Genomic DNA, 14,944 nt, shown 5'->3' on the forward strand with positions numbered 1-14,944 from the left:
TTTGGTAGCAGTTTTTCATCGAAATGATCTTGGTTTTGAAAAGAATTGAAATAGAAAAAAAAAACTTGAAACTGATAAAAGTAAAAAGGATTTAGCATGTTTAAAATTCTTGATCTTGTAGAAGGGTGTTAATAAATTTGCTTTGTACATCTAAATCTGTATGGCTGAACTTAAAATAATTTAGGTCAAGGGCTAGAGGCAGTATTCTGAACTTATGTTCACAGTTCCTCCATTGCAAATTTACAGAATTGTGTGAAATTCAAAACTTAACCATTTTCCACCCCCTCCAAGAATCCCAGTTGGCTACTAAGAAGCAGTGTGCTTGTAAGTTCTGAAACAGGGTTTCAAGCAAATGAAATTCTCAGTGTGAAATCTAGCCTATTTTTCAATTTGGGGTGTATTATTAAACCAAGAATTGCAATCCAAAGAGGTGTCAAAGTCTACTGACATCTGATGCTCCTCCCTGGAGGTTTGTTTTATTTCGTCGTTCACAATTCACCTCTTTATTCCAAGGTGACTTTTAATTCCACTCTTATTTTATGCACAGTAGTCACAATCGCTCACTTCAGATGTTAGCATTATCTCTAAGGGATAGTCCGTACATCTGGTTTGCAGCAACTCCATTCTCCCTCTTCTTTGGGAAGCTTGAAGAAGCACAGTACATTAAACATAGCTATTTCTGATCTTGGTCAATCTATAGACCTGACTTACGTACGACCTTGAGTTATTAAAAAACAAAAAACACTCAAAGTCCTGGCTTGGTTATGTAATACAGCCACTAGGCTGACTCAGGGACTTTGTGTTTGGAGCTGTGAAGAGAAATCTGCTTTGCCACACACCTCCACATCTGAGAGATGCTGAACCCAGCTACTAAACTGTGGTGCTCCATCTTGACCACAGACTTAGAATTAAGTTTCAGAGGAAGGCACAGCACATTTCCAAATGTCCCTTCTCCCTTTTTTGATCCAGGTTTTCTTTTCTTTTTCTCAAGATGAAAACTACCTTCCTTCCCTAAATCCAGCTGCAGAGAATCTGGCTTCCAACCAGCCTCAAAGTTATGTGCAGCTTTGTCAAAGATTCATGGTCAAATCTGAGAAAGCATCATGCTGGTAATGCCAGGGGTCACTGAGGATAAACTAGTATTTATCCTTCTGAGTACAAGTCATAGTATCCATGTGGGAAGTTACTCCCAGGTCTTAAAATGGGAGTCACCCAGATCTTGCCTAACACCTCATTTTACAGAAGGGGTAACGCATACCTACAGCAAGGATATGACTGGCTCTGGGCAGTGGTAGAAGGAAGGCTAGATCTCAGACCAAAAATCTATGCTGGCCCATGCACTGCTGTATCCCCATTAAGCAACACAGTGGCTGGTACATAAGAGGGGCTCAGTCAAAGGAAAGAACAAATATAATACATCTTCCAAACCAGCCCTATGTTATTCTTCCCCTTCTCATGATATTTAACTAACTTCATCTCCAGAAAAGTCCTCTGCTTCAGGCCAGCAGAGATCCCAGGCCTAGACAAGATATTGTTCCCTTAAGCCAGGAAGTCATCTGGCACCCAGGAGATGTACCCTCAGAAAGGCTCCTGGTCATCACCAGGTCGGCCTGGCTGGGCTCTCCATTCCCAACAATGCCAGATTGAGGCTCCGGTATATGTATTTGGGAGGTAGGTGGCTGGTAGTTATAAAGGTGTTTCCAATTTATTTGGATCTTAAAAGCAGTTGAGTACTGAACAGATTCAGAGAAGTTTGGGAGCTCCGGGCTTGAGAATGGTGCCAGGACAGAGAAAACGTCTTGTTTTGGGGATGAGAAGCGTCCTTCTGGTCTCAGCTTGGTCAGGCTAGGCCAACGTCCCCTGGGATTGTCCCTGTATTCCCAGGATCTCTTAAGTTTCTGTGGTTAGGAAATGGCAGAATCAGAATAGAGAGAGAGAGAGAGAGAGAGAGAGAGAGAGAGAGAGAGAGAGAGAGAAAAAAACTTTGCTATTTCACAGATTATTGGCTTTCAATGGAGGGGGAGTGTCACCGGACTTTGACTCCAGGGGTAGGTGTCTTGGTGTGGTGTGCTGACCTGTTTGGACTCCACAGGAGATGGCAAATCCACTGAGACCAGTTGTGCGCCCTAAGAGCACAATCTTGAGTAACCTGGACGGGAAAGGAGCTTGGAGAGGATGGGTGGGGGCTGTGGGTCGGAGGAAGAGGTTGTCACCTGCTGATCTCCACAAGAACCAGTGGCAGGAGCGCTCCTCTACCCTCTCCCACTACGGGACAAAGAAGTCCCCGGCGTACCCGGAGTCCTCGCGCTCAGCGTGCGCGCCCTGCTGCTCCGCGCACCTGCCGTGGGCGCCGCGCGGGTCTGACCCGCAGGCAGGCGGGCGGCGCGCACAGGTGGCGGCGATTGGGCAGGCGGGGCCCGGAGGGTGACGTCACGGACTCCGGTCCCGGCGGCAGAAATAGGGCAGCCGCGGCGGCTGTGGCACAACAGCGGGTAGCGGCGGCTCAGAGAGCTGGCGCCTCAACATCCTCCAGAGCGACCGAGACCCGCGGACAGCCAGAGACCAACCAAAGGACGCGGGGACTGGTCCCCGCCGCCGCCACGGGGCGCTCCCTCTCTCCCGCCTGAGTCCGGCCCCCTGGTCTTCCACTCGGCCCCGGCCACCTCAGGTAAACGGGTACAGCTCCGGAGCAGGCGCGCGGGGGTGTGTTGGGGGGTGCCAAGCCAATGCCACCGCCGCCAACTGGTCCCGCTGCTCCCCGCTGGAGTCCCGGCGCCTGCAGCTCCGCGTCTCGCTGCAGGGCCCGGCGCGGACGCTTGCTTGTCCTTACTGCCCGCGCTGGGAGAGCCAAGTTTGCCCGCTTGGCCGCAGGTACCAGACCACAGGGCTGGGGTTTGGCGGGGCTGCCGTGTCTGGGATAGGACTCGAGGTAAAGACTGGGGCTCTGAGGCTCGTGGCCCGAGTCTGCAGGGGGGAACCGAGCGACCCTTCTCGCGCGCCAGGCGCACGCAGAACCGCTCAAGCTGAGCCCGAAGCTCGCGCCAGGCTGTGAGAACCCTGTAGACGCCGATCTTGGGCTCCAGACCCTGAGCTGCCCCAGCGGACCCAGGCGAAGCGCAGCCCATGGGCTCGGACCCCCAGTGCCCTTGGCTCCAAGCTGGGGCGCGGGGCGGTCATCCTCAGCATCTCCTTTCCCCGGCTTTGTGAGGAAACTTGCGTCTCCTCGCTGCCGCCTAAAGGGCCTGCTGCGCCTCGCCTGGCCCTCATTACCCGGAGGTCCGTGTTATAGGAGGATGGAGAGGAGGGAACCCGGTTTTGGGCAGCCTGCGGCCCTCGTTCTGCGGGCTGGATAGCTGTTCGGAACTGGCGGCTGGTGTTAACCGGCTGGGGAGTCTCTAGGGAGCTATTTGTTTGGGGGACATACAGGTTGGGGGCTTGGCCCTAAGAGAAATTGTAATGTGAGTGATCTCTGTCCCTCTTTGCTCCAGCAAAGAAAAGAAATCATTTCCAAGTTTCAGGAGGACCTAGGGGATGCAGGCAGAGCGCTCCGTTTGGGGAGCATGTTGCCTTGAGTTTAGTGACAACTGAGCGAGAGCCTTCGGGGATCCCTGCCACTGACAAAGTGGCGCCCCACGCTTGTTTGCCCGAGGCCTGCCACCTGAGGACTGCGTGTCCTGCAACTCTTGCACAAGCAGAAACCCTCTACCAGCACTAGGGTTTCACACTATGCCCTGAACTTGGAGCGCATCCGATGTAGCACGTCGGTCTACTGAAACTTCCCGGGGAGTTGAACTTGGCCAGGTCTGCTTCAGGTTCCGGAGAGTTTGTCTCCCGATGCGCTGTCCAGCAGACTTCGCTCCTGATAACTGTCCCCGACACTGATGAATAGCGCTTCCGCAGCCTCTTCTCTGCTCCCCTCTAGGTGTCGCTTCCGCCGAGGTTTCTGATGAGTGAAAAACAGCGCCAGCAGCTTTGGTCTGTTCCTTAGTAAATTTGTTGCAAACCTGCGCGCCAGGAATTGTACTAGATGGGGCCCTGAGATATCAACATACATTCATGTTCTCTGGGCCAAACATAAACAGAATTTCAATAAGAGGTGGCAAGGTAACTGCTAGCCCAAACGTGCACCAAAATCCCCACCATTCTCTGGGGGTGGGAGAAGAGAGACCCAGAGATTAGGACTTTTCTTAAAAGACCAAAGTTATTTTCCTACCACCAGCCTTTGAGGAAGCCAGATATGATTTTTAACAGTGTCTTAACGCCAGAATGAACCAGTGTCTCAGCTGGCCCCTTCTGGCTCCCAGGACAGACTCTGCATTTGGGCAGTGACACAGCAGAAGGTTCACCTGGGAAGCAAATGATCAGGGAATGAGTGATATGGTTTCTGTGACACCAGAGCTCCAGCATCTCTCAAGCAGTAACTCAGCCCTTGAGTCAAAACCCTGCAGGGCTCAGATTTGCTTCCTGGCTCAGTTGCAGGAGGAGGCACTGCAGCACCATCAGCCCATTTCTGCCATCCTCAGCTGAACGGGCTTGCTTTCTCCCATGCTGGAAAACAAGAGCACCCTCTCCCAGGACTTCAGATTGAGCCAAAGGTCATGTAAGAAAATAGTCCAGTTGTTGTAACGTATTCAAATTCCTCATTGCATTTGTCCCAGTAGCCCCTGCCCCTTAGAATTGTATGTTAATTCCAGGCAGGCTATTTTTCATCCAGGGAGGGGACAGCTTATTTTTCTGTGCATTGGGACAACTTTGATCCTTCTGGCCCTGTAGGTGGGTAAAGAAGGGAAAGGTTGAGTGTCCTGCTGTGATTCACTTAGTACTCTTCTTATTTTTACTAGGGGCTGTCAGAGTTTTTAAAAAGTGACCTTATGTTGTGATCTTTTGTTTTGTTTTGTTTTTTTGACTGAACTCTGTCTTTTAGACACAGGCATCGAGTGGTCAGGATTTCATAAAATCTATCTTCATTCCTAACTTGCCTTTTTTTTCCTGCAAACGCAGCCGTTTTGTGTTATATGTGGTCACCCCTCCCCCACCCTGTGTTTCCTAACTTAATGATTAGATAGTCATTTCAAGAGCGTACCTTTTCTTATACTTTCTGTCTCTTAATGCATAAGACAGAGCATGGATTGTCAAATAAAATAGAATTTTAGTCCAAAGAACATAGAGCTTAAAAGATATAATCTAAGGTTGGAAGGGCAAAGGTTATTGGAAGCCATGTGTGTGTTAAACTTAGTGGTAAATAGGAATGCCACAGGTTCATGCATTTCACATAGAAAAATTTAGGCATCTACTTTATCATCGGTAAAAGATATAGAATAGATAATTGATAGAAAATGCAATCAAACTTCATTATGGCTTGCTACAAGATTAGCCTGATGTATTTCCATACCTGTTTCCTCTGGGTTGGTGTTTTTGGGATTATCTTAGGAAATTTGAACCACTTTTCTTAAAAACACTCACGAATCAAAAATAAAATCCTAAGCCTTTCAGAAGAAATTTTCAGAGAGCCTCCTGGCTTCAGGTTGGGGTTGATACTTGCCCCCTTCAATATTGGTAGACATGCAGAAGAGGATGGCTGGGGTTTGGTGTTCCTTGGTTGATTTCCATTTGCTGATTGCCAACATGCTACATACAAAATGCAATACACTTCAAGTGATTTGCTAGAGCAGACACTTTTTCAGTTAGAAAGGTTGGGAATGCCGATGCCTCAGGGTCAAAAATCTGACTGCTCTCTGAAGATGCTAGGTGGCGACTACCAAACCATCTTTGTAGTTTCTGGTCCTGTTGTTTACCAAAAAAAGTTGTTTTTGTGGCTGACCCATCAGTACTGGTCTGGCCATGTTACTGTGTTCTGGAAGAGAGGACAACAGAGAGAAATTGTGAACAGTTTTCCCCAAATCCTGAGGGCTGAATTCTCACTTCTCTCAACAGTGCTGGCTCATGAATAAAAGAGTTGACTTAAACCCAGTGTAATGTCTATGCTTTCCTCTGGCCACTGATTCTGTTCAATAAAGACAGCTTATATGCTGGTGTGTGTTCTCTAAAATTATTCATATAAATACCTATTTGTCTCCAACAATTGCATTCTTGTGTTATACTTTTTTGATTTTTTCAAAAAGCAAGTTGGCATTTGGAATGTTATGTCATACTAATGCCTCTAAAATTGAAATAATAATTTTAAAAAAGCACAGATCACCTTATTTTAGAATCAGAAAATCCTGTGGTTTTCACAAGGAGAGGGGAGGTGATCTGGTAGGGTTTCTTCAACACTGGAAAAAGTGGAATCTGTCTATCTAGGCAACGCCTGTAAACTTATATTCTATATGTAAATTTACAAAAATCTAAGAAGACAAAGAGTTGCTTAGAAGACAGGATGCTGGGATTTCATTCTAGGTCTGGCCACCAGCTTGGTGACTTCCACAACCCTGTGGTCTCTTGTGTCTGGTGTCAGAAGCAGTCAGGCTAGCACCTGCTTCTGCTGGCCCCTCAGGAGTGTTGTGGAGAATCACGGAAGAAGAAGGGAAGTACCTCTGCTAAACAAGATGTCTTAACTTGTACTTCATGAGTAGTTTGGAAAGAAAGGTAGTTTCAACTCTTCCTTTGAGGACAGTCCTGCATGAGTTTATAACTAATGCTTAGGACTCGGTCAGGATCCAATTAAACTTTTAAGTCTAAATTAATCTCAAAAGGAGCTCCAGATTGAGAGACAGTGTGTGACCTTATGAATGGCACCTTCCCAGTTCTCTAATGGGAACGTTCTTGTAGTTTCCTCATTCTGAAATCCAGTAGGGCTATTTGACTTTGAGGAATAATTAATTTGGTAACAAATCTACTTCCTCAAAGCTGTGGGTGCTCCTTGTGAACTGAGGGACATTCCGCATCCTTGCTGACTAAAATTCTGTGAAATTTCTCCTGGATTTTTCTTGATTACATTTTTTTTCTTGGTCCATACATAAAGCAGCAATGAGGAGTATGTGCCAAGTGGCCTTCACCCTGGGGCAGAGTGCAGGAGGGTGACAACTTGGCTCTTTCCCCTTGCTCTGCTTCTTTGGACTTGAGTAGAGCCATGCCAACTAGAGGAGGTCAGGTCTCAGCAGATTTCAGAGGAACAGAGAGACTCAGGGCTCACAGCTGCCTATCTTGCTCTGTATAGATTTCCCCCATCACACTAAAAACAATTGTTTATCAAGATAAAATATTGCTAAGGGTTGAGAGGTGGCATAGGATGGGGGTTAAGCATATAGACCATGGTTTACCTGCCTAGCTTGGAATCTCAATGCTGCCACTTATTTGCCACATGGCCTGGACAGGGTACTTAACCTTACTGTGACCCTGTCTCCTCTGTCTTTGGATGGGGGATATACATGGAGTAGAAAAAGAGGATTATGAGTTAGTACCTCTAAAGCATTTAAACAGTGCATGACACATTGTAATTGCTATGTAAGTGTTAACCAAATAGATAGTCTCTATTTGGTTATTAGACAGATCATCAAAATTGATTTAGACCTAATATTAATTCTTTTTATGAACCGATCTGTCATAAAACTCGAGTTGTAAATTTTTAGGCTGTTGCTGACATAGATGGAGTGAATTGTCAATCACCATAAGTATAAAACGACATCTAAGGCACATCCACTGTGCAAATGAAATTGGAGCTGGTGGTGGCCAAACAGAGCTCAATTTTACTAAGAAGCTCCCTAGGAGTATCTCAGGGATTAGCCCAGTTCCTAGTTTTCCCTGTCTTCAAATAAAAACTGAATAGGGACCCTCAGTGCAAACCAGATAACACCAATGACAACTCCAGGTAAAGCAGGGGCTGAGTTCAGGGTTTCTGAAATGCAATTCAGAAACCAGTTGGTTAATACCCTGAAGGTACCTCTTAAATGAAGTGATATGGTACTTGCCAAAATGACAATTGAAATGAAAGGATTTTATTTGATGCTATCCATGAATAATAAAATATCAGACATAATTGGCCTTAGATTACTAGACCAATTGAAAATGAAATGCTAGACTTTGTAATTTGTTTATTTCATAACTCCAGGAATTGACATCTGTACATTAACTAGAATAAATTCTGATTATTTTTCTGTTTTTAGTTTGTTTGGGCTAGGAGGCATGAAAAAGTAGAAAAGGGAGACAATTTTAATATGTGTGCTTACCCCATGAGCAATGTTTGATAGTGGATAAGTAGGGAAAATTTCATTAAAAAGCAGGAAGCAATGTCTTTTTAGTTTTAGCTTGAGATATTATGGCTGGCTCTTAAAAAGTACAAAAATCCAGGATCTGCAGTGTCTGGAATATGTCTGTGTGTTCAGAAGAAGATAATTTATGAGGAGTAGGGAGTTGCCCTATTTATTTTTAGAAAAACCGGTTGCAATATGGGAAAGATATTTTTACTCTCTTTTAGTCCTGAGTATGGCTTCTTTCCCCAACAACCTCATCTCTTAGAATTCACCCACCGAGCCAGAGCACTGGAATTGGGAGTGTAGAACTGGGTGGCAGTTGTTAATGCTACAGCCTGCACCCAGGTAGCAGCTGAAGTTGCACCATGTCACTCCACTCTGCTGTCCTCAGGGTGCAGAGCAGGTGTTGAGGCTGTGACCTTCGTATTATATTAACTGGCCCCCTGGACTGCTTCCCAAGCAGCTCAGCTTTGCAACAGATATCAAAGATGAATGACCAAAAAAGTAGATGTAGGAGTGGGAACCTCTGGACTCTTTGAAACCAGGAGACCTCTTTTCTTAAAAGATAGCCATCCTTTATAACCTTGCCTTTTCGTAGGCCAGTGTTAGATACCTATAAAATTTAATCTGACTTCCCTTACCTGTGGGCATTTCTGTTTAAAACTAGGGACATAAAGCAAACAAAAAGAGGCTACTCTATTTGGGTGTGGAAAGCAGCCAAAAGAAACCCAGATGTGATGGGAGTACATTTGTTTAGTGGCCCTGGCCACAGCACTAGTGATGAGTTGACAGTCCCTGTCCCTTGTCTAGAGTAGGTATCCTTCAAACTCTAAGGTCCCTCAAATACCCAGTTGTTTCTGACTCAGACACCTGCTGTGGCCTAGTCCCAGGCCACGTCATACCAGGTGTTGGCCACCAAGGAGTTCTGTGTCTTCCATCTCACCAGCCAGGATCAGGGTGCAGGATGGACCACATGCAGTTAAGCACTAAATTGTGTGGTGAATGCAGAAATCAATAACCCCTAAAGTTTCCTGGAGTAAGAGCTGTAGGTACTATGTTGTGAGTTCTACATGGCTCTGCCTTAGATACTGAAATTACAGTTGCAATATATTCGCAGTGGAAACCTCTTATTTACAAAGTCCAGCTAATTGGACTAATTGCATAGCACATGTCCTCGTTACCCTAGCACAATGCTTAGCACATGATAGGAACTTAAACATTCTTGGTAGCCAATCCTTGGTTTTTCATCCTTGTAATTATTTGATTACCTTGAATTGCTCATCTCTTTTCTTGAAGGTCTTTAGACAAAAATGTTAGCAAGGGAGTATCAGGAAACACCTTAAAGGTTATTGAAATTCCATCATCATTCACTGCTTGGATTCTACTACAAATATCATTGGTCTTCAAAGTAAAATATTTGATCTTATGCCATTTTGAACACCATCATCTGTAAACTGAGGTGTAATCTACAAACAAGTTGCCACAGATTAATGTAATTTCTCACGAGTATTTCTTGAGCACTAATTGTGTGCAGTCCCAAATGCCTTCCAGGAAACTGAGGCATGGACATGCCTAATGCAGGTAGTCCAGCTGTCTCACTCCGGTTTCTTCTTACCCATGTAGTGGTGGGTGGTATTTCCAAGTGGAACTCTGATATACCTACCAGCGTTTACAGAGTTCTTACTATGTGTGTAACACCAGTGTCTTCGATTCTCACACCAACCCTACGAGGTACACAATATTGCCCCCACTTTAGAGGTGAGCAAACTAAGGCACAGAAGTCACGTTATCTTCTCTAAAGTAGGGTTGGTGCTGGACTTTAAACTCAGGATAATCTGAGTCTGAACATGTACTAACTCATTGTGACTTGTTATACATTCTGCAAAACTCAGCGCCAGACGTTTGTCATTTTCTTAACAGACTGAACAAAAATGAAACCAGGAAGCTTTTGGCTGCATTTCACACTTCTTGGGGTCTCCCTGCCGGCTGCACTGGGATGGTTGGACCCAGGGACCAGCAGAAACCTGAATGTGGCTGTGAGGGAGTCGCAGGTGGAGGTATGTTCAAATCACTGCTGACATGACATTGCCAGTTGATTGCTTTTCCATGTTATAGTATCTGATTTCCTTTCCATCTTTCATTGAGATCAGTTAGACCACTGTGTGAATTAAAATTGCACTCCCTTTTTGGTGTGGGACAGAAGGCAGCAACACGGATTGATGCAGACATGAGGCTTGTATTTCCCACACTACAAATTCATTCCATGCTTTAGTTAACATGGCTAGTCTTTCACAAAGACCCTCAAGAGAAAGACCTTTCTGTATATTTAAAACAACTCTGAAAATGCCACTAATTGGTGGAACACACCCATGCGAACTAATGAAGTATTTGAATTATAAAATAGATTTTAAAAGAAATGGACGACTTTTCAGGTATATAGATAAAAAGAACCAGGCTGAGAAAGAATTGGCAAGTCAAGATCCTAAGGGAGACTGGTTTAATGAACAGATAAGAATGATTAATGGCATGTTAGGTATATATAAATGCTTCTAAAGTGCTTGAAAAACTTGTTCTTAAATACCTCCCAGGAGGGTCTGGTTATACCGCTAATTGCTTAGTGAACTTGTCTGAAGTACTGGAGAGGATTCATAAACTGCAACCTTGCCTTGCTCAGGGTAGTGGGTCCCATGAATTGGAGGTTCATGGGGAAGCAGGTTTTCTGCAGAAAATGCTTTGTATGTGCTAAACCTTAGGAAATGACTTACACCTTTTCATTAAAACCACCTGGGATCTTCTGTATGCAGTGACAGATACTAATTCTCAGGGGGCTTTTTTACTTCCATTTTCTTAATGCATGCCCGTCTCCTTCTCTCTATAGTTATATCTTGTCCTGCAGAATGAGAAATAAAAAATACCTCGAAAAGTCAACATTGCCAGGGAGTGAATAACGATACACAGTGTAGAGTAGGATTAATGCGTTATTTGATCAAATGACATGACTTCTCTTTCATTATTACTTAATTGTCATGCAATCCCCATACGGCAAGCCTTAGTCTTTGGGGAGCTTCAGAAGTAATTTAGCACACACTTCCTGCTGATGTTGGTGTGGTGTGCTTTTGTGGCCTGCTGATGATTAAATAGAGACACTATCTTTCCCGTCTAAATCCATGAAGGACACACCGTAATGCTCCTTTGAAAGAGTCTAGTGGCCTACGTGCAGGTGAGAACAGTGTTTCCCATGTGGAAAGGGCTTAATCTTAGACTTATATCCAGACAAAGGAAAAATGATTGCCAAAATCCTGTAGCTATATGTGGAATCTTTTTTTTTTTTTTTTAATTGTGGAGTAGTTAACAGCAAGGCAAACCTACAGAGAGGACCAGGCATATTGTGGGGCCTCACTGGCTCACTGTCTTCAATCACTTATTTCAATTAAGGGTCAAGCCAATTAAGGTGGGATGTAGCTGGAGGTAAATGGAAGGTAAGTTAATACCACCTAGGGCCTTTTCATCTGAGCAGTTTCAACTTAAATCTTAACACTTTGTGTACCAACCAGAACCAGCTGCTGCTCTCCTCTCCTGCAGGAAGGAAGGCTTTTATGTTAGGAGTGATTCTGTCCCCCAGCTCCCAAATGACTGCTTCAAGGGGAGTGATATCTCTTCCAGATGCAGAAACGACTGCCCTATTGCTCATACTTTTTGGCTCTAGCTTTCATTTTTGTGGTGTTTTAACTTCTACTCATTGAGTCTGTTTCTATCCATGATGAATGAGGTGACGATAAAGTGAATGGTCATAGTACATAGGATGGTCTCTGTAAAGGTTCAGCTCCAGTGAGCACGACATTTATTTTAGTGGACTTGGTTGCTGACCCTGGCCATGACCTATGCATGTCCCCTATGCCCTTACTCACTAGGGTCCTGACGTGCCATCCTGTCCCTTCTTTCCACATGTCTGAATCTTCCCCTACTCCAAGGTAAATTCTGATTCTAACCTTTTCTCTAGAACCTTCTTTGACTCCTCTTTGTCACATTTAGAACCTTTTTCTGAACTCTTGGTCTTTCTTCTGTTCTTCCTTTGATATTTTTAGTTTAGCATCTGGATGAAACCTGTCATATTTATCTTTCTCTTCCTCCCTGTGTCAAATAATTTTATGAGGAAAATAGAGGCTCCCTGCGTTTCAAAGTCAATGAAGACTTAATGCAATGCTCAATCCTAGTCACGAAGTCACCCCAGAGCTTCCAAAATTCAGACTAGACCATCAGGTCTTTAAGTGGTGACCTGCTTCCTGCACCTGGTGGGTTTATTTCTGATGGGGATATGAATGGTCTCCCTGCAGCCTGTGAGCTATTAACATACCTATAACTCACTGTCCAGATCCAATTACAGTTCTTAGGCAATTTCCTCAGACACCCTTATTTCCTGGAAGAATCACAACCAGAGTTTCCTGAGACTCGAGTAAAAAAATACAAACACTTTTTTAGCAATAAATATTGAAATGTTTCCATGAGTGTTTTCTTCCTCATAGGAGTACCACACAAAATATCCCTAAAGATGTTTAAAGTACTTAAAAAGCATTAATAAGATTTTATTTGTATTATACCAATTACTTGAACGTTCTAAGGGTAAATAAGGATTAAATGACCAATATGTGTGTGTTTGCATATTTTAAAAGCAGTTATATCAAGTGTGAATTTTATTAAATTATTGTTTTATGTACAAAGACCACAGTTGAAGTTGCTTCAAGGAGTTTATCATTTTACAGATGAAGATAAAAAGAAATGTGGCTGGGTGGAGTGCTTCTTTAATAAGAGCTGAGGAGAAGAACATGGCTTAGAATGCTAATGCAATTCTGGAATCAAAGGAAACAATTCTGAGAGATGCGACTTATTAAAATTCTAAAATATCATTATATTTTCCTCTTTTCCCCAACACTCTGGCTTAGATTAATATACTGTAGGCTAAGCATCCCTAACCTGAAAATCTGAAATTCGACATGACTTGTTGGTTGAGGGCCAACACTACACTACAAATGGAAAATTCTTTACCTGATCTTGTAGTTCACATGCAGGTGCATTAAAAATACTGTACAAAATTGCTTCAAACTATATGGATATGAAACAAATGAAATCCACCTTCAGACATGGATCCTGTCCCCCAAGATATTTTTTTGTGTGTGTGCATGCAAATATTAAAGAAAAATTCAAGATCTGAAACAGTCTTGGTATCAGGTCTTTCAGATAAGAATACTGAACCTGTAGTAAAGTCGATTATTAGAATTTCATGTTTTGGGGGAACCAGGAAAACATGAGAAGTGATGTGGTGATAGATGCAGACAGTTGTCCTTTTCTTGAGACCTAGGCATTTATGGCCCTGAGTGTTCCAGCACCAGTGTCTGGCGTTGAATGGTGACTCTTAAACAATTTTACACACCCTTCATGCAATTCACTTAACTTTTTCTAAATCATTCTTGCCGTGGGGTATTGATACATACTAAGCAACTATAAATGTAAAATGCTGATAATTGTTTGCTTTTTAAATTGTTCACCTCATATGTCTCAGGCTTGTAGAGCAGAGCATTGGGATCAGATGCCAGGTGTTTTCAATATTTTATTAAAACTTTCTCAAAGGAAAGTTTATGAGGGATATATGTGGAAGATGGTATCAGCTAACTTCAGTGTGGTTCACCTCCTTCCCAGACCTGACAGTCAGCCTAAGAAAGCCTACCCTGGCTGACGGGCTGACCCCTTTTGCAGATGCCAGTCCCAGACACAGAGTACAGAGGTACCACTCCTGTCCCTGCCAGGGCAGCTTCAAGTTGTTGGCTCCCTAAAGCGCTCGGGCTTCCTCCTGCCTTGGTGGACATTCAGGTATACATTAACCTTTTAAAAATATTTCTTTATTCTTACACATCTTATTGGCTTTAAGAAAATGCTACTCACCCTTTACAGCAGAGTCCTTCCTGGGATTTCTGGGGCAAAGCCACTGGTGGTCTGTGGGTTTTGAGGTCCACCCTTTAGTGTCTCGAATCACCCTTGTCCTCGCCCTGTCCATGGACATGAAGAAAGAAACCTCTCTCCTGCTCATAAACAGATGGGTTCATGCTGGGTGCTTAGCATGTTCTTACATCTCACCTGCAGCTCTGACCTGCAAGCATCTCTTGTGTGTTTCTATGGTGATGTCTGTCCTAAGCACTCACCGTCTGGACTGGAGCACTAGACTCACTTTCAAAGTGTCTGTGAGAGGTCCCTCATCACGAGGTAGAATGGCTATAGGGTTGCCAGATGCACCTCATTCTTGAGGGTCTGCACTCTGACTGCAGGTGTGGTGCCCTGGCAGGGTCCTATTCTTGGTCCCTAGCACTTGGCCATGGCTCTCTGCTGAATATTCTGTGTCAGAGTGTGTTAGACTGGGTGTGTTAACTTCCTGTCAGTGTGACAAAATCCCTGTGAGAAATTAAAGGAGGAAACATTTATTTTGGCCCATGGTTTCAGAGGCTTCAGTCCATAGTCACTTGCCCCCCCGTGGCCTGTGGTCTTGTGGTGAGGCAGAACATGATGGCATGGGCTGTGGTGGGTCAAAGCTTCTCACCTCAAGGTGCCCAGGAAGTAGAGAAAGATAGGGAGTATCTGGGGTCCTAATATCCCCTTGGGGACATGCCCCCAATGATCTGCTTTCTCCAATGAGGCCCCACTCCTGAAGTTCTCACTGCCTCCCAATAGTGCCATCAGCTAGGGACCAAGCCTTTAATCCATACTTT

The 14,944-nt window shown here is 44.4% G+C and overlaps 1 protein-coding gene across 1 annotated transcript in view; it reads left to right on the top strand.

Annotated features, from left to right (window-relative positions):
• Positions 1-2,524: 2,524 nt before the first annotated feature.
• Fstl4 (follistatin like 4) overlaps positions 2,525-14,944 on the top strand; it is a 404,387-nt gene continuing 391,967 nt past the window's right edge. The window contains exons 1-2 of the mRNA XM_047556989.1: positions 2,525-2,668; positions 10,110-10,246. Of these exons, the coding sequence (XP_047412945.1) occupies positions 10,121-10,246 (126 nt within the window). The 5' untranslated portion in view covers positions 2,525-2,668; positions 10,110-10,120. The remainder of the gene's footprint in view (positions 2,669-10,109; positions 10,247-14,944) is intronic.

Source organism: Sciurus carolinensis, chromosome 6, assembly GCF_902686445.1.
Source record: "Sciurus carolinensis chromosome 6, mSciCar1.2, whole genome shotgun sequence".
Taxonomy (NCBI): Eukaryota; Metazoa; Chordata; class Mammalia; order Rodentia; family Sciuridae; genus Sciurus; species Sciurus carolinensis.